Source organism: Phoxinus phoxinus (assembly GCF_949152265.1).
Source record: "Phoxinus phoxinus genome assembly, chromosome: 15".
Classification (NCBI taxonomy): Eukaryota; Metazoa; Chordata; class Actinopteri; order Cypriniformes; family Leuciscidae; genus Phoxinus; species Phoxinus phoxinus.
This window is the reverse complement of record NC_136890.1, coordinates 2,606,060-2,627,245: the sequence shown is the minus strand read 5'-3', so window position 1 is coordinate 2,627,245 and position 21,186 is coordinate 2,606,060. Positions and strand designations below refer to the sequence as shown.

The 21,186-nt window shown below is 37.0% G+C and overlaps 1 protein-coding gene across 3 annotated transcripts in view; it reads right to left on the bottom strand.

Moving 5' to 3' along the window:
- The window catches only part of gabrd (gamma-aminobutyric acid type A receptor subunit delta), a 36,207-nt gene that overhangs the window by 8,977 nt on the left and 6,044 nt on the right, over nucleotides 1-21,186 (bottom strand). For all 3 annotated transcript variants that reach the window (XM_079637686.1, XM_079637685.1, XM_079637687.1), the window contains exons 2-7: nucleotides 14,559-14,674; nucleotides 10,650-10,717; nucleotides 7,510-7,730; nucleotides 6,469-6,551; nucleotides 2,919-3,056; nucleotides 2,618-2,773 (exon numbers count right to left, since the gene is read on the bottom strand). In XM_079637686.1, the coding sequence (XP_079493812.1) occupies nucleotides 2,618-2,773; nucleotides 2,919-3,056; nucleotides 6,469-6,551; nucleotides 7,510-7,730; nucleotides 10,650-10,717; nucleotides 14,559-14,674 (782 nt within the window). The remainder of the gene's footprint in view (nucleotides 1-2,617; nucleotides 2,774-2,918; nucleotides 3,057-6,468; nucleotides 6,552-7,509; nucleotides 7,731-10,649; nucleotides 10,718-14,558; nucleotides 14,675-21,186) is intronic.

Here is a 21,186-nt window from a genome sequence, read left to right as displayed (position 1 = left end):
TCTGACTTTATATCACACAATTCTGACTTTATATCACACAATTCTGACTTTATATCACGCAATTCTGACTTTATATCACGCAATTCTGACTTTATATCAAGCAATTCTGACTTTATATCACGCAATTCTGACTTTATAACACGCAATTCTGACTTTATATCAAGCAATTCTGACTTTATATCAAGCAATTCTGACTTTATATCACGCAATTCTGATTTTATATCACGCAATTCTGACTTTATAACACAATTCTGACTTTATATCACGCAATTCTGACTTTATATCACAATTCTGACTTTATATCACAATTCTGACTTTATATCAAGCAATTCTGACTTTATAACACAATTCTGACTTTATATCACACAATTCTGACTTTATAACACAATTCTGACTTTATATCACACAATTCTGACTTTATAACACAATTCTGACTTTATATCAAGCAATTCTGACTTTATATCACAATTCTGACTTTATATCACGCAATTCTGACTTTATATCACAATTCTGACTTTATATCACGCAATTCTGACTTTATATCACGCAATTCTGACTTTATATCACGCAATTCTGACTTTATAACACAATTCTGACTTTATAACACAATTCTGACTTTATATCACGCAATTCTGACTTTACAACACAATTCTGACTTTATATCAAGCAATTCTGACTTTATATCACACAATTCTGACTTTATATCACACAATTCTGACTTTATATCAATTCTGACTTTATATCAATTCTGACTTTATATCACACAATTCTGACTTTATATCACACAATTCTGACTTTATATCACACAATTCTGACTTTATATCAATTCTGACTTTATATCACACAATTCTGACTTTATATCACGCAATTCTGACTTTATATCACACAATTCTGACTTTATATCACACAATTCTGACTTTATATCACGCAATTCTGACTTTATATCACGCAATTCTGACTTTATATCAAGCAATTCTGACTTTATATCACGCAATTCTGACTTTATAACACGCAATTCTGACTTTATATCAAGCAATTCTGACTTTATATCAAGCAATTTTGACTTTATATCAGGCAATTCTGATTTTATAACACAATTCTGACTTTATATCAAGCAATTCTGACTTTATAACACGCAATTCTGACTTTATAACACAATTCTGACTTTATATCACGCAATTCTGACTTTATATCACAATTCTGACTTTATATCATAATTCTGACTTTATATCACAATTCTGACTTTATATCACGCAATTCTGACTTTATAACACAATTCTGACTTTATATCACACAATTCTGACTTTATAACACAATTCTGACTTTATATCACACAATTCTGACTTTATAACACAACTCTGACTTTATATCAAGCAATTCTGACTTTATATCACAATTCTGACTTTATATCACGCAATTCTGACTTTATATCACAATTCTGACTTTATATCACGCAATTCTGACTTTATATCACGCAATTCTGACTTTATATCACGCAATTCTGACTTTATAACACAATTCTGACTTTATAACACAATTCTGACTTTATATCACGCAATTCTGACTTTACAACACAATTCTGACTTCATATCAAGCAATTCTGACTTTATATCACGCAATTCTGACTTTATAACACGCAATTCTGACTTTATAACACACAATTCTTATTTTATAACACAATTCTGACTTTATAACACAATTCTGACTATCTCACAATACTGACTTTATAACACGCAATTCTGACTTTATCTCACAATACTGACTTTATTTATCGGAATACTGACTTTATTTATCGGAATACTGACTTTATTTATCGCAATACGGACTTTATTTATCGGAATACTGACTTTATTTATCACAATACTGACTTTATTTATCGCGATACTGACTTTATTTATCGCAATACTGACTATTTATCGAAATACTGACTTTATTTATCGGAATACTGACATCTTTTCTCAGAATTGTGAGATATAAACTCGCAATTGCGAGTTATAAAGTCCCATTCTAAGGAAAAAAAGACAGACTATTTTCATATAAACTCACATTTCTGACTCTAAATTCTGTTTTATAAAGTCAGAATTGCGAGATATAAACATACAATTCTGAGAAGAGAGTTTATTTCTCACAATTGCGAGTGTAAATCTCACCATTCTGACTTTATAACTCGCAATTGCAACTTTATATCACGCAATTCTGATGTAAACTCGCAATTGTGAGAAAAAAAGGCACAATTACCTTTTTTGTTTTTTATGCTGTGGCGGAAACAAGCTTCCGTACATTATTAAAGACCCGATATTGTCATTGAATGAACATTCTATTAATGTTACAGGAAAAACGTCAGTTTAACATTAAGAGAACCTTCCCAGAATGCAGAGGTGTAAAGACCAGAGGTCAGAAAGTAAAAGTCCTGCCATATGTTTATTCCACCCATGAACTCCGCCAGCTGATTTCACTAAATAAATCTCAATCCCGGCTGAAAAACTGTGCAGATTAGCAAATCCAGGTGATTGGAACAAAATACTGAGGAGGACTTTTACCTTCTCAACCTGGACTTTACACCTCTGCCAGAATGATAGCTAAAATATTGAGAACAGGTTAACACTGACACACTGACCTAAAGACACTCTTGCTGGCACAGCTGATTGGCTGATCCAGAATGAAACCCAGGACATGGCCACCAGTAGGATGGAGGGCATGTAGGACTGGATGATGTAAACTCCTCGGTTTCGTCTTAGTTCGAATCGTAAGCTGAGTCGTGGAAATCTCCCCGCTGTTTCAAGAATGACAATACTTTAATATTTTGCTTTCGAGTAAACAAAACTGATTAAAACCATTGAAATGACAACAACTGTTGCCACAGTATTAGCAAATAACATTTTGGTAGAGTTTAGTTAAATCCGATATATCAGCCTCACCGGATTTAAAGTTCAACAGCTCCGTGACAAAGCGATAATCGGTGATGGTGAACTGGGACAGCTCCAGTTTGTCCAGCCCATGGATGAGTGTTTGACTGTCTGACCAGTGATACACGATGTCTTCTGAAGAGTAGCCGTCTGCAAACACAACAACAGCAGAAAAACACATCTCAGTTTGACACTTCATTTTCTCTTTTCTCTTGCTGTTCTTATTAGGTTATGTTCATATGAGAACAGGAAAGAAAGGAATATGTAAGAAAACATACAATTTTAGTTAGTCTAAAGCAGGGATGTTCAACTTCAGTCCTGGAGGGCCACTGTCCTGCAGAGTTTAGCTCCAACCCTAATTAAACACACCTGAACAAGCTAATCAATGTTTTCAGGATTACTAGAAAAGAGCTTTTGTCAGGGTTGAAGCTAAACTCTGTAGGACAGTGGCCCTCCAGGACCGAAGTTGAACATCCCTGGTCTAAAGCATGATTATCATGGTTAGTTTTTTTGTGCATGGATATGTTGTGCAGTTTTGGACACTCGCATGATCATTTAGCTCATAAAGTCAAAATGTAATGTAACGTGTGGGACAAGATTAGGCATGCGGAGGTGAGGATCTGAGTGCAGATCAGTTTTAATGAAAAGAACAACACCAGTAACACAAGGAGCATGGCAAACAAGAAACCATTAAATACTCTAATCAACTGCCGGAGCCGAAAGGGAATGAGGGTAATAAGACACACCTGGGAGCAATCAGGGACTAATTAATAACTGTAAAGAAACTAAGTAATTTATAGAAGTGTTATTGACATTATGCCAGAGTTGCCTTGGTCGCTGTCTGCCATTGTCTGTGATGTTTGAATATTCATATAAACCATTTTAATAATAATAATAAAAAGTACATTTCCATGAAATGTTTTGTTTTCCACAAATTCTGTGTAGTGTATTTTCTGGTAATAAAATGAAGACATAAAACATTAAATTGATCTTTTAATCATGTGAAATTTAAAAAAAGGGATTATCCGTAAAAAATAAAGTTTTGATAATAATGAATTATTATAAGTGTACATTGAGACGTATCTAAATTCTACTGTACAACAGTAATATATTTGTCAAGTTAAACCGAACTTTTATTTTATTTTACTTCACGGTTGCCGTTAAGACCTTTGAGTCTCTCAATGCACTCAATGTCCACTATGGTTTCGGACACCACTACAAATGGCTGTCTAAGGGGCGATTTCGGATTCAGCCTCTGTGTGTTTATGATATGACGATAGTTTTTCTTAAATGAAACGGTAAAATGCTGATGAACTTCAGTGACTCTCAGAGTGTCTCTGGAGCTGAAGTTCATGCATTGATGTTCTCATATAGTGAGACTGCAGAGGCTAAAAAACACAGCGAGCGCAAAGCGTGCTTCAGTGTGTTTGTGTGTGTGTGGGGTAGAGGTCTGCTACCCGACCCGAGCCTGACGGGTCCCAAAAAACTCATAAAAGTTAATGTGTAATTAATAGCCTCGGGTTCGGGTTTGTAACTTAGGGTGTATTCACACCAGGAAAGTCCGATAGTTCACTTGCTTTGGTCCGGACCAAATAAAAAAAAAAATTTGTTTGTTTGGTGTGGTTTGTTTGTTGAGGCGTTGGGACCATTGGGCTTGGGGGCGCTGGGACCACTGGACTTGAGGCGTTGGGACCATTGGGCTTGGGGGCGCTGGGACCACTGGATTGAGGCGCTGGGACCATTGGGCTTGGGGGCGCTGGGACTACTGGACTTGGGGTGCTGGGACCATTGGGCTTGGGGGCGCTGGGACCACTGGATTGAGGCACTGGGACCATTGGGCTTGGGGGCGCTGGGACTACTGGACTTGGGGTGCTGGGACCATTGGGCTTGGGGGCGCTGGGACCACTGGACTTGGGGTGCTGGGACCATTGGGCTTGGGGGCGCTGGGACCACTGGATTGAGGCGGTGGGACCATTGGGCTTGGGGGCGCTGGGACCACTGGACTTGGGGTGCTGGGACCATTGGGCTTGGGGGCGCTGGGACCACTGGACTTAAGGCGTTGGGACCATTGGGCTTGGGGGCGCTGTGACCACTGGACTTGAGGCGTTGGGACCATTGGGCTTGGGGGCGCTGGGACCACTGTACTTAAGGCGTTGGGACCATTGGGCTTGGGGGCGCTGGGACCACTGGACTTGAGGCGTTGGGACCATTGGGCTTGGGGGCGCTGGGACCACTGGATTGAGGCGCTGGGACCATTGGGCTTGGGGGCGCTGGGACCACTGAACTTGAGGCGTTTGGACCATTGGGCTTGGGGGCGCTGGGACCACTGGACTTGAGGCGTTGGGACCATTGGGCTTGGGGGCGCTGGGACCACTGGACTTGAGGCGTTGGGACCATTGGGCTTGGGGGCGCTGGGACCACTGGACTTGAGGCGTTGGGACCATTGGGCTTGGGGGCGCTGGGACCACTGGACTTGAGGCGTTGGGACCATTGGGCTTGGGGGCGCTGGGGCCACTGGACTTGAGGCGTTGGGACCATTGGGCTTGGGGGCGCTAGGACCACTGGATTGAGGCGCTGGGACCATTGGGCTTTGGGGCGCTGGGACCATTGGGCATGGGGGGCGCTGGGACCATTGGAGTTGAGGCGCTGGGACCACTGGATTGAGGCGCTGGGACCACTGGATTGAGGCGCTGGGACCATTGGGCTTGAGGGCGCTGGGACCACTGGACTTGAGGCGTTGGGACCATTGGAGTTGAGGCGCTGGGACCACTGGGCTTGGGGGCGCTGGGACCACTGGACTTGAGGCGCTGGGACCAATGGGCTTGGGGGCGCTGGGACCACTGGACTTGAGGCGTTGGGACCATTGGGCTTAGGGGCGCTGGGACCACTGGATTGAGGCGCTGTGACCATTGTGCTTGGGGCACTGGGACCATTGGAGTTGGGGTGCTGGGACCCCTTGAGAGCGCTGGGACCACTGGACTTGAGGCGCTGGGACCATTGTGCTTGGGGGCACTGGGACCATTGGAGTTGGGGTGCTGGGACCCCTTGAGAGTGCAGGGTCCACTGGACTTGGGGCACTGTCAATTCTGTTTTTTATGAATTTTGTGATATTATGTAGCACACATATTATTATATCTTATTATAATAAATATTATTATAAATATGAATATAATTAAATTATTATTTCAAATAAAGCAATCATGTCTCTTCAGAAAATTTGGTTTAAACCGCTCAATTCATAAGGATTCGTTTTACGATCTCTTTATGACATTTTTAAGGCGTCAACATGTCAGTTGCAGCTGTCTATGGAGGGAGATGTACTGGCTGGGACTTTTGGGTTTCGATTCTGAATTAACATTTTGTTAGACGTATTGTCACATCTGCTTTCAAATTATTTTATTTTTAATTTTATTTATTTAGCATAATTATGTATGCTCAATCCCAAAACTATTTAAGCCTTTAGTAATTGCTTTTTTTTTTGTAATTTGATTTTTTTATGTCAGAAGATAAACAAAGTAAATTAAGACGAGAGATGACAGATATAAGTTTTACCCGTACTCACAGCTTTCCAAGTCTAGCATGCATTCCTGTTCATCCATGGGGTATTTGGTGAGGTCCATGTCACATGCAACTGTAGATGTAATTCTGAAAGGAAAAACATCATGATACACATTTCAAATATAGAGCAGGAGAATAAAACACTCCGTGATCATGTGTTAAGAAGCTTGTAAACTGTATGCAATTACTTCAGTGGTGGCCTTTATGTAATTATACTGTATATCAAGCAGTTAGTTAGGTGGATAGGCAGACTTATTGTGAATAAAATAATGACCAGACCACTTTACTGTTGTAATTAGGGTTGGGAATTGAAAGGTCAGGAATCGGATACTCTTCAAATTTCAAATCCTCTTATATTATATCTTTGTTAGCATTTTAAAATGACTTTAAACCATTCAAACGTGAGACGACTAGCACAATGTTTTCTGTGCTGTACACACATCCAAAGCACTCACACAAAGGGATTTTAATGTGATCGCATATATATATATATATATATATATATATATATATTACATTACATTTGATTCTATACCTGTAAATCTTTTTAAAAAAAGTTGTATTTTTGTTCAGTTGTATCTATTTGTTGCGATTGCTAATTCTTTATTTGTTCTTTTTTAATTACTGAGTGTTTACTTGTCTTTAATAATACTTTACATTGACATTAGTCAGGCTAGTTGATTTTCTATGGTGTTTTTAAACCACAGGCAAACGTTTCTTGTTTACGTTCTTTAACCTGTTGATTTTTGTTCATGATATTCAGCTACAATTAAATGTTTTGCAATAAGACAAAATCTGAATGATATCTAAAAAAAAAAGTAACCTTATTGGAATCAAAATTAGGATAACAATCTGAATCGATAAGCAGAATCGGAATCATTAAAATTCAAAGGATATCCAACCCTAGTTGTAAATATAATCATTAGTGTAATGATTTGATTTCTTCCCCTTTACTGTAATCTGTCACAGATTTACTGTAATCTGTTTACTGTAATTATTGCCAATACAAAAGCACGGACTCGTTAGAACGAGGTTTAACACGTACCGACTGCTGTAGAGAATGACTCCGTCGGGCTGCAGGCGGATGAGTTTGTTCTCCACAGTGACGTCGTGAAACCAGGCTGATTTGGCGTTCACGATGAACGTGTCTGGTACCCAGAGCTTGTCTACGAAGCGGCTGTCCAGGCCCAGAGTTTTGTTTGTGTGGTTGTAGGACAAGCGGTCGTCTTTCCAACTCTGCCGCAGAAATATTGTCATGGTGTATTCCTGTACACACAAATGCACACAAACAAAACATCCACGGTTTTATGATGTTCAGAGTTATCTGGGACTTATTGTTGTGTACTGTCCTTGTTTAAAGACAGGTTTGGTTTAAATCACTATTTACAATGATTTTAACATGAGTATGGTGTGTTCTTGTTCTTCATGAAACCCCCTTAAAAGTGGTCAAATCAATAATTAATATAGATTATAATAATTATTATTATAGCAAATATCAGGGCCAATCAAACCAACTGCAGAAATAATCAATTAATGAAATCTGGAGATGATTTGGGGCAAAATGGTTGAAAAATCCATAACTTTTGCTGGCATGGTCGGAGGATGGATTGACTAATCAACTAGATTTCCATTTATTTTTAACAGCATGATTTTAAGTTTTTGTTTTGTTTCGTAGACTTTTCATTTGGGACAGGTTCACATTTAAATCATTCAGTGATCACAGTAACTTGTGTGTCAGGGATAACTGTACTTGTCAACTGGGTAACTCTTTAGTTTAGGGTCCAATTCTCACTATTAAAGGTACAATATGTTAGCCTGGGAAAACCCAGACCACTTTCGGCAAATTTAGATTTGCTCTGCAAGTGGGTCTGGCAAAGAGCCCATTGAAACCCATTTACAATCCGTCGAAATCGCGGCACCAATCAGAAACGTTGGGGCGGGCTTTACACGATGACGACAGAGCAGAGACGGTAACGCAGATTTTGTACATTACAGACATGGATGCCGCCGTGGAACATCACAACATCACTCGTTCGAATCAGCTATCGCGTCTGTTTCAAGCGATTTAAAATTGTCATTTTCGTTAACACAAACAGAGAATTGCTGAGAGTCTCGAGATGTTTCTCCGTCGCTCTGCATACGTCATGACATTCATCGCTCTGATTGGTTTTAGATCTATCCGACGTCCGTTGGTGACGCCCCTGTGGAAATGAATTGTCTATGGAGCTTTGCCAGACCAGAGCTCTCAGAGCTTTGCCAGTTACAACTGAGAGTGGTCTGGGTTTTCCCAGGCTAACAATATGTAAGAATTTTGTAATAAAATATCCAAAAATCACTTGCACAGTGTGATATATTTCCTGCAGTTGTGTACTTACAATATCCCAAAAGTTCCCGAAGATTTTTAATTTCAGAGAAATTACAATTTTTAATAATTGGCCGTCCCGGACTCCCTGTTCACTGTCGCCTGTCAATGACGTAATATCCGCGTTATCCCTGGTTTCCGCTCGTGCTGCCATAGTAACCATGGCGACAGACGTGAACAACTGCGTAGTGCGTAACGTCTAGCTGCACGCTGTTGTTGTTTCGTTCAAACATTATGGATCATGGCACGCAGACTTTGGGACAAAAGAGAACTAAAACAAGGATCAATATCAGCGTGGCGTTTTCGAGTCGCCGAGAGCTAGCGTCCGCGACTAACTTCCACTCGACAGAGCGTACATTCAAGAGCGAATGAGCGAAATGTACATAAAACTAATCAATGTTATATAGCTCAACATGATGAAATGTTTGAATATGATCAGTATGTTATTCTAATGTTGATCTAGCGTACTGCTAGTCTCATACAGACAAACTAAAACACAGAATAACATTATAACTTTAACACACTCAGATGCAGTTTAGTGTGATAGTGTAGAGCGAGTGAACAGCGCTGCGTTACCTCACAAGCTTCATTCGTCTAATAAACTGGCCTGTGTGAGTATTATTAGGCACTAGCGGGTAGTTCTGTAGAATTAAATACCCTTATTCCTTTATATCCGCGGGACTTGCGTGTGGCGCTGATATCTGTCTCTCATTAGCACTCGCGCCCTGCTTCACACCACAGTCATGATAAAAAAACAATGTATTCACTCATCCATAATCATTATTAGATCCATCGGCTTGACGACAACTTCCATAATTCCACCGGAAATTTTGCGTCATCAACCTACGCCTTTCTTATTTTAAGAGGTTAGCGGCGGGAAAAAAAAGACTGTACATATTGTATCTTTAACTAGTTGCTTATTAGCATGCATATTACTAGACTATTGACTGTTTATTAGTACTTATAAAGCTTATTCTGCATGAACATATTCTACATCCTGCAATCCTAAACTTAAACTCCCCTGTAGTCAATAATTGTATCCCTTAAAACTCATCTTTGATCACCAAAATTACATATTTAAATGTTTTTTCCTTGAAAAAAACTTCTTCATGCCTTAAAATATCTTGAATGTAACTCGACACCCTTGACTCATTTAGTATTCGCGGTTCTATGAATATGCAAATGAGCCCCGCCCCCACTCACTCACTCACTCAGAGATCCACTGGGTGACGATCACACGTTGATCTGATTGGTCAAGGTAGTGTGTGACGTCAGAAACACCAGCGATTTCAAACCGTGTTTTTGAGACTGTCTTTGGTTCACTGCAGTTTTAAGCAGAAAATACTCAGCAATGCTGTCCACTTATGAACTTACACATGGTTTGTGTTAAAGCAGATTAATAACACCACATAGACACATAAACAACATTAAAAGCTGGATTTTCACCACAGGGCGACTTTAACAACAACCTTATTAACTATTAATAAGCCGTAATTAGGAGTTTATTGAGGCAAAAGTCATAGTTAATAGTGAGAATAGGACCCTAAACTAACTATTGTGATCAAATAATGCAATTAATAAGAGGTGATCATATTTAGAATCATATATTGCACTGGACTCAATGTTTACTTTATTTATTATTCTGGAACTGAATCCACTCTATTTGGAAAAGAAAATACTTCTTAGAAAAATATATATTCAAATGATACTTTTAGCAAATGCAAAACTACAGATTAGTTATTAATGGAAAAAAATAATAATTTCCCAATACAATAATGATACAAATCCAATACATGTAAAATAGTGTGATTTTCAAACATTACCATGTTGGCTTCTGAGATATGGTCAATACTGGCAACTTCAATAGCCATGGCGACATTCACTGGAGGTCCTGTGAAGAGAAGAGTGAGAAAATAAAAGAAATGATCAATCTACTCCTCATCTAAATCAGTGATTCGCACACTTTTTGGCCACGCCCCTTTAAAAAAAAAACGTTAAATCTTTAAAAAAAAATTCACCTCTCCCTTTCACCGTGTCTGACGGGCGAGCGACACAACGTGTACGACACAACTAAATACAATAGAGCAACGGTCGATTTTTGGATGAGGTCCAGTGTACAAAGCGATATATATATTGACATTTAATTACATATTAATATTTCAGATTTATTGTTCTGGTTTGACTGATCTTGACTGAGCTCTTGCAATAATAAGCTAGAGTTTCTGAACGATATTGCATAGAGTTTGAATGATATTGCATATGTTTTCTAAGTGCACTATTAGATGGCAATTCTTCATTATAATTATATAGTAATAACATAATCAAGGCTAACAGGCCATGTTGAGTATCATGGGTAACAGTTGAGTGTGTTGTGAAGAGTCTGCTTTATAGACCTCTACAAAGCACAGCCTTACACGTTACTTTACCCAGACCGCTTTTGTTTTAACTTAAAAAAGTAAGTGTTTGTGCAGCCTTCAAATTTTAAGTTTAGTCAACTCAAAAATCCAAGATGTCACTTAGTACAACTTCACATTTCAAGTTGACTAAACTTAAAATATTAAGGCAGCGCAAACTTACTTTTTTAAGTTGAAACAATTTTTTTTACAGTGTACAATTTATCACACATACAATCAAATACAAACCTATTGAATGGCAAATAAATTAACAAAACATACACGACCGTAATACTAACCATTCCCCTTCAATACAATTACAAATTACTGTATACACTTTAAAGAAATAAAGGTTACAAAAGGGCGTTTTCACAGCAATGCAATAAAATAATGTTTGGTTCCCCAAAGCATCTTTTATCTTCATGTGAAGAACATTATCATAAATCTACTTTTTTTCCACTATAAAGAACATTTTTCATGGATGTTAAAGATTCTTCATGGAAGATGCCAATAAATAACCCTTATTTTTACACTTTTTGGATTCAAATTAGACCAATCTACCTTTTTATATAACAATTAAGTTATTGTCTTTCAAAAGTAAGAGTCGACTCTGAGTCATTTTTATGAATCGTTAGAAGACCGAAGCTTTTTCTCTGACTAGATGACGTCAACTTGTCAAGTTATTTGAATACGATACGCCCACTTATTGCGCTCCAAGCCCAGGGAAAATATCATGGCGACGAGACGCTGTGTTCTGAAGTGCGACTCAAGTGAAGTCAGCATTTGAAGACTAAGTGGCTACAATTCATATATACAACTATACCACAGAAGTATAGTCCGAGCCTTGTGCTTTGCTCGCGCCATTTTGAAGACGATTGCTTTACCAACTTAAATGCAATCCAATTCGCGAGCCGGCTGATATTGAAGGAAGGTTCAGTTCCAAGTGTATTTGCATCCGCTTCCTCCTCCGTATCACAACCTGTAAGTGTTATTAATAATTGTTGCTTTTATGTTTTATGTAGCATGCTTAATAATTATTTTGTCTGTTGTGTAAGCACCGTTTAGCTTCTAGGTCTTCAATGACAATTGTATTGAGATATGTGAAGTGTTTGTCGTTGTTTTCGGAGTTGTCTTATAGAATAGATTAATACCTCGTAACATAACTGCATTTTTTTGTTTGTAAAAACGTTATGTTTATGCATCGGGCTAACGCAAACAAAGACTGATTGTGCTTTTACAATATGAACTCTGGGCTATGCTCGCTAACATAACATTAAATTCTTTATCTTATTTTTAGTTTTTTACTACAAACTACAAAGCAGTGGACTATAATCATTATTATAACACAATTTAATTGATAAAAGCATCATTGTACTCCGTGTTAAACAATAAGTATTATCTCTGTAAACACTGCTGGGTCATCTGACTAATCAACGCAGATTAGCGTCGCGCAAAGCAGGGGTTTGGAAAAATGAGTCGTTGAACGATTCATTTGGGAGTCGGTGAGCAAATCAGGTAAAAATAAATGCATATTATACGACAACAAAAGTGTTTTTTGTCATTGCATGCACGTAAAACTGTTGTTGGGGACTCCCTAAACAACATTAGGAACATTTTAAATGTCATAATAGGTGCCCTTTAATAAACATAAACTAAAAATAGGGTTTTATCTTCAAACATTAGTTATCAAAGTTGATTTGACAAAAGATAAAAAGTTGTGATAACAAATCATGATTTTTTTTTTTTTTACAGTGACAGTGACCAGTCTTGAAGACTACAGACTATCTTATAAGACTCTGAGCAGTTTCTGCTAACAGCCACAGATGAGATGAGCTCTGGCATCTGTCATCTATCGCTCCGGTTCTCGACTACAGTCTCTCCCACAGATCTGGATCAGGTGTGTGAAGAGCGCTGGGTCACAGCTGAGAACCACTGATCTATTTAATAACACGGTACGCCCTTCCACTAAAAATAGACTGTAGGAAGTAGGGCGCTGTTTTAGGAACGCTTAGCGTGAGGTTTTGTTCTGCAGAGAAAATAAAGGCTTAAAGTCCTCTTTAGTCAGTCATTTTATCCCTTAAAACTCATCTTTGATCACCAACATGACATATTTAAATGTGGGGTGATCAGGTGTGTGTTTCCCGAAAGCATCATTAGCCGAATATGTTCGCAAGGTCCGTCATTATCAGCAGTTCAGCGAGTCTGTGTTTCCCGAAACCTTCGTTCTAACGAACTTTCGCAGAGGTGTGTGTGTGTGTGTGTGTGTGTGAGCGACAGATCTCGAGCTGTGGTTAGAAGAAGAGTTTCATGTTTACATGAGGACTCAATAAATCCTGATCTTGAGCAAAATAAGCAAAAATTCAGTATAATCTGTATTTTTAGTACATACAAATGTCATTTACGTCTTTTAGTTTGTCGAGAGATTTAAAGTGTAGTTTCTGTAGAGTGCGCGTGTGTGAGCGAGCTCTAGTGCGTGAGAACGAGTGTATGATTGAATCTGGAAATAAAGCAAAATAACTGAGAAAAATGATAAATATAGTCCTCAGATGACGTGTGTGTAATGTATATCAAAACATCTAGCATTAATTCGATCTCAAACAGATTCATTAACAGTAGTTATTACTCCACACCTGCGTGACATCATTAACCAACGCGGTTGAACGACCAATTCAGGAAAAATTATCGTGATTTTAACGGTAAAAGGCTGTAAAAATGCTACAGTGATAAACTGTTAATTGGTTAACAGAAAGTTTCCTTACTATATACGGTAAATAACTGTGATCGATCTAATAGTATATTTAATGTAATTTTACTGTAAAATACTGTTAAATTTACATTTTTTGAAAGTGAAAAAGAACAACTCATTGTATGATTTACAGTGAAAAAACGTAAATTGGCTTTCCCACAATTCCCTGCGTGACACTTCACATTTGATGTATTGTTGTTGAAATAACTGTTTCTTCAGTTTTTTTCTAATCTGTTATGTACATTAGGATTTTATGTTACATTTAATGTTGGTAAATTAATGTTTAAATTGCATGTGTGTTACCATGATGTTGTGTGTGTGAATGACACTGCAGCTTCTATATATTAGTATTAACTTTCCTGTGGAAGAGCTGCTTGTGATGAGCTTTGATTGATCATGTGACTCTCATCACTGCTGTGATTGATGGCTGTCAGTGTATGGTACAAAACAGATATTAATACTTCAATAGGTCAGTAAATGAACATTATATCAGATAATGAAATTTGATTGTACAGTAAATTTTAAGTTAAGTCTGTAAAACCTAAAATGTTGCTGCCGATGTTGCTGCCGTAATAATTAAGACGTCGACTCACCTCCGATCCCTGGGCGAAAGTTTCGTGCGTAACCCTTCATTAGATCATCCAGATTCGGCAACCAGGATATTTCAATGTCTGTGCCTACATATTCACCAATATCACTCAGCATGGCCCTGCCGGGACAAATCAAACAAAAAAAATTCCAGGATTTTTTGATTAACAGAAAGTTCAAAACAACAGCATTTATAAATAGAAAGCTTTTGCAACATTACAAATGTCTCATTGTCACTTTTGACCAATTTAATGCATCCTTGCTGAATAAAAGTATTTCTTTTCATATGTAGCTTGCCCAACACTAAAGTATGCATTACTCTAAAATATAGATAGCAAATCTACAAACTACACAATATTGAAGAGTTAATGCCAGTCAAAAGTTTGGAAACTTTACTATTTTTAATGTTTTTTAAAGAAATCTCTTATGCTCATCAAGCCTGCATTTTTTGATAAAAAATACAGTAATATTGTGAAATATTATTACAATTTAAAATAATGTTTTTCTATGTGAATATATAGTAAAGTGTAATTTATTCTTCAGTGTCACATGATCCTTCAGAAATCAGTATAATATGATTATTTGATGATCAAGAAACATTTATGATTATTTTGATCAATGTTAAAATCTTTAATATTTTTTTATAAACAGTGATATTTTTCAGGATTCTTTGATGAATAAAAAGTTTAAAAAAGAACAGCATTTATTTAAAATAAAAACATACAATTTTGTAACAATAATATACACTACCGTTCAAGTATTTTTTTATCTTTCGTTTTATAAAAGATACTTTCATAAAACGAAAGTATTCATAATACTTTTATTCAGCAAGGATGTGTTAAATTGATCAAAAGTGATGATAAGAAAGATATTGTCAGAAAAAGTAGCAAAAAAGACAAAGAAGCATGTTATGCTCCAAGCTGCATGGAAAAGGTATTTATATTTTTATTGTGCAAAACATGGAAAATATGTTGTAAGTTGTTAAAACATCCTAAAAATAGCTATTACAAATTCAACTATATTATTATTATTGTGTCTTATTGTGTTTGTATTATTATTTCTTGGATGAAACAGCAATGTATATGTAAGAGATAATAATAATTACCAGCACTGACAACATAAAGCAATATTTGCACTTATTAGCTGCATATTCATTTGGTTAACCGTTAACTTAAAAAAAAAAGATGTAAAAATATACAGATGAAACTCGAAAAATGTTAATATCGCATAAAAGTTAATTTATTTCAGTAATTCAACTTAAAAGGTGAAACTAATATATTATATAGACTCATTACATGCAAAGTGAGATATTTCAAGCCTTTATTTGTTATAATTGTGATGATTATGGCTTACAGCTTATGAAAACCTTTTCACATTCTAATTTTGAATTTGGGGTTTTCATAAGCTGCCCAGCAGGCACACTACGTCATATGACGTTGATATTTGGTTAAGTTTTGGTTGCGACGTCGGGTGACCAAAATCCAACATCAATACAACGTCTAATGCCAACGTACAATTGACGTCTAATACCGACGTCAGCTGACGTTGATATTTGGTTGTTTTTAGGTTGTGTTGTAAAGTTACCAAAATCCAATGTCTATTGACGTCATTATGGTGACGACCAGGCAACGTCAAATTATAACATCAGTAGACGTTGATATTTTGTTGGTTTTAGGTCGTGGTATTTACCAACCAAAATACAACGTCATCTGACGTAATAATGGTAACGTCCACGCAACGTCAAATTATAACATCAGTAGACGTTGATATTTTGTTGGTTTTAGGTCGTGGTATTTACCAACCAAAATACAACGTCATCTGACGTAATAATGGTAACGTCCAAGCAACGTCAAATTATAACATCAGTAGACATTGATATTTTGTTGGTTTTAGGTCGTGGTATTTACCAACCATAATACAACGTCATATGACGTAATAATGGTAACGTCCACGCAACGTCAAATTATAACATCAGTAGACATTGATATTTTGTTGGTTTTAGGTCGTGGTATTTACCAACCATAATACAACGTCATCTGACGTAATAATGGTAACGTCCAAGCAACGTCAAATTATAACATCAGTAGACATTGATATTTTGTTGGTTTTAGGTCGTGGTATTTACCAACCAAAATACAACGTCATCTGACGTAATAATGGTAACGTCCAAGCAACGTCAAATTATAACATCAGTAGACGTTGATATTTTGTTGGTTTTAGGTCGTGGTATTTACCAACCATAATACAACGTCATATGACGTAATAATGGTAACGTCCACGCAACGTCAAATTATAACATCAGTAGACATTGATATTTTGTTGGTTTTAGGTCGTGGTATTTACCAACCAAAATACAACGTCATCTGACGTAATAATGGTAACGTCCACGCAACGTCAAATTATAACATCAGTAGACGTTGATATTTTGATGGTTTTAAGTCGTGGTATTTACCAACCATAATACAACGTCATATGACGTAATAATGGTAACGTCCACGCAACGTCAAATTATAACATCAGTAGACGTTGATATTTTGTTGGTTTTAGGTCGTGGTATTTACCAACCATAATACAACGTCATCTGACGTAATAATGGTAACGTCCACGCAACGTCAAAGTATAACATCAGTAGACGTTGATATTTTGTTGGTTTTAGGTCGTGGTATTTACCAACCAAAATACAACGTCATCTGACGTAATAATGGTAACGTCCACGCAACGTCAAATTATAACATCAGTAGACATTGATATTTTGTTGGTTTTAGGTCGTGGTATTTACCAACCAAAATACAACGTCATCTGACGTAATAATGGTAACATCCACGCAACGTCAAATTATAACATCAGTAGACGTTGATATTTTGATGGTTTTAAGTCGTGGTATTTACCAACCATAATACAACGTCATATGACGTAATAATGGTAACGTCCACGCAACGTCAAATTATAACATCAGTAGACGTTGATATTTTGTTGGTTTTAGGTCGTGGTATTTACCAACCATAATACAACCCCAGATAGCAGACCGATGTCGATTCAACGTTGATTTTTAGTTGTAAAGGTTAGTATCAATCATCAATCAAATTTCAACGTTGAATCAACGTTCAATATTTATTACACCGAAAATAAAACATTGATTCAACATTGAAATGGCGTGTCTGACGTTGATTCAACGTTAATTCGATGAGCAAAACGATGTTGTTTCAATGTCACGAGAAACGTCGTTTCCACATTGATTCGATGTCAGTTTGCTATCTGGGACGTCATCTGACGTAATAATGGTAACGTCCACGCAACGTCAAATTATAACATCAGTAGACGTTGATATTTTGATGGTTTTAGGTCTTGGTATTTACCAACCATAATACAACGTCATCTGACGTAATAATGGTAACGTCCACGCAACGTCAAATTATAACATCAGTAGACGTTGATATTTTGTTGGTTTTAGGTCGTGGTATTTACCAACCAAAATACAACGTCATTTGACGTTATAATGGTAATGTCCACGCAACATCAAATTATAACATCAGTAGACGTTGATATTTTGTTGGTTTTAGGTCGTGGTATTTACCAACCAAAATACAACGTCATTTGACGTTATAATGGTAATGTCCACGCAACATCAAATTATAACATCAGTAGACGTTGATATTTTGTTAGTTTTAGGTCGTGGTATTTACCAACCATAATACAACGTCATCTGACGTAATAATGGTAACGTCCACGCAACGTCAAATTATAACATCAGTAGACGGTGATATTTTGATGGTTTTAGGTCGTGGTATTTACCAACTATAATACAACGTCATATGACGTCATTATGGTAACGTCCACGCAACGTCAAATTATAACATCAGTAGACGTTGATATTTTGTTGGTTTTAGGTCGTGGTATTTACCAACCAAAATACAACGTCATTTGACGTTATAATGGTAATGTCCACGCAACATCAAATTATAACATCAATAAACGTTGATTATTTGTTGGTTTTAGGTTGTGGTTTTCACTAACCAAAATACAACGTCAAGCCAACGTCTCCAGACAACGTCATATTTACGTCAAACACTGACATTAAGTCATGAGGTATGGTCACCAAAACCCAATGTCGTCTGACGTCATAATGGTAACGTCCACACAACGTTAAACACTAACATCATTAGACGTTGATATTTTGTTGTTTTTAGGTTGTGGTTTTCACTAACCAAAATACAACGTCAAGCCAACGTCTCCAGACAACGTCATTTTGATGTCAAACACTTATATACCCGTCCTTCGGATGAGACGTTAAACCGAGGTCCTGACTCTCTGTGGTCATTAAAAATCCCAGGATGTCCTTCGAAAAAGAGTAGGGGTGTAACCCCGGCATACTGGCCAAATTTGCCCCTTGGTCTCTGTCCATCATGGCCTCCTAATCATCCCCATATACTGATTGGCTTCATCACTGTCTCCTCTCCACCAGTAAGCTGGTGTGTGGTGGGCGTTCTGGCGCAATATGGCTGCTGTCGCATCATCCAAGTGGATGCTGCACATTGGTGGTGGTTGAGGAGATTCCCCCCTTCTAGGTGAAGCGCTTTGAGGTCTCAGATAAAGCGCTATATAAATGTAACGAATTATTATTATTATATTCAGTCATGAGGTATGGTGACCAAAACCCAACATCATCTGACGTCATAATGTTAACGTCCACACAACGTCAAACTCTAACATCATTAGACGTTGATATTTTGTTGGTTTTAGGTTGTGGTATTTACTACAATGTCAAGCCAACATCATAGTGACGTCAAAAAATGACATTTCAAAACCCAATGTCTCCTTAACGTTGTAATGGTAACGTCCACACAACAATAAATTCTAACATCATATTGATGTCAAATACTAAAATGTGTTGTTGGGTCACAATCTTCTAAATTATCGTGAGGTATGGTGGTCTAAACCCAGCACTGTCACAATGTTAACATCTAGACAAGACATTCCTTTATCAGATGTTGTTGTTTTGTTGACTGTATATCATTACTAAACACAAACGTCAGCATGCTAATTTATACATCTAAAAAAGGATACAGGCAACATTAGACATATTTGGTATGATTTCAGTTGTAGTGTTGGGTAAGATAAATTCAATGTTTAAAATAGGCCTACACCAAGCAATCAAATTCTGAAAGAGTGCTGTAAAGGTGCACACAACAACACTGTTTGGGATTCGTTTTTAACATATTTTATACTTATTTCTACAATTATATAATGAATCCTAAACCACCTTGTGTTGTTTTGCATATATATATATATATATATATATTTTTAAATCAGCTGGTTTGCTGCTCAAAATGTTGTTTGCAGGTGTATACACTTTATTCATTTTAGAGCAGCACACTCAAGGTAAGTTGCTCATTCTTACAAGAGGGAAAGACGGTTCAAATTTGGATTATCTACCCGAACAGCAAATACCACTGTGTGGGTGAAATGTGAACTACCTCTTCAAGTTGTGCCTTTGGGTAATCAATTTTTTTTAAAATCAAAATACGCAGTTTATCAGAGAGCAATGAATAGGCTACAGGTAGGCCTAGTGGTAACAGTACTCAACATCTGTATAGCATACGCCCAACCACCTGACAAAGGTTTTAGTTGTTTTATCAGGACTACTGGTGAGTTGGACCTCATGGCCCTGAAGGCTATAACAAATGGCCTTATAATTTGGATTCCATGAGGAGACACAGACATAGGGTAGACTGGGTACAGTTGAGACATGTGTACAGTTGAGACACCTTAAATAACTTGCGTGCGCAGCAAGCACACGTTGTGATTTTTGTTGTGCACATGCGTATTAGTGTCCTCTTTGATCGTGGAAAATTTGAACAACAGACACATCTCCGATCTGAAGATATCAGCAAAAAAATTTTTTCTAAATTAAGACGTTCACTTCACCATGCACTCTCCACAATTAATAGCTTATCCTTATGTGACTGTTAAACGTAACTGGTATACAAAAGTTATTCTGTGCCCTAAAAACTGGCATATTTCATGATATTGTGTCATGCAAGGTCATTGAAAAAATTAGAGAAATGTGCGAGGTGTCCCAGCGATAAAGATCCATAGACATCACACGCTGTTTAGATGGTCAGTGTTATGATAACAGGTTAAACGTCGTAATTAGCCAGCACAGGACACAAATTAAAATAAAATTTGATATTTGTAATATTTAAACTGTGTATTATTTAATGAATAGCCTATATTTTCTAAAATGAGTTTTATAAGGATGTTGAAATCCTTATACCACATATAGGTACAGTTGAGACAACGTTGAGACAAAAAGCACCTTATTTTTATGAGCTAATTGTGGAAAATATAAACTACTTATGGGTTTTATTGATTGATTATATCTTAGTCTACAAGCTAATGAAATGTCATGTAGCATGTCATGTGGAAATTCACTTGTTTTCAGTATCTATTTTGTGTGAAAAATCAAAATCAAAAAGTGTCTCAACTGTACCCACTCATTTCACCCATAATTTATTTTAAAGCTTCATAACAGTGCAGCTGTCAGACAAACGCAGTAGCCTAAGTATTAATATACAAATAATGATTAGAATATGAATAACGATAATAAAATCAAATTAGCCTATTGAAGTGTAG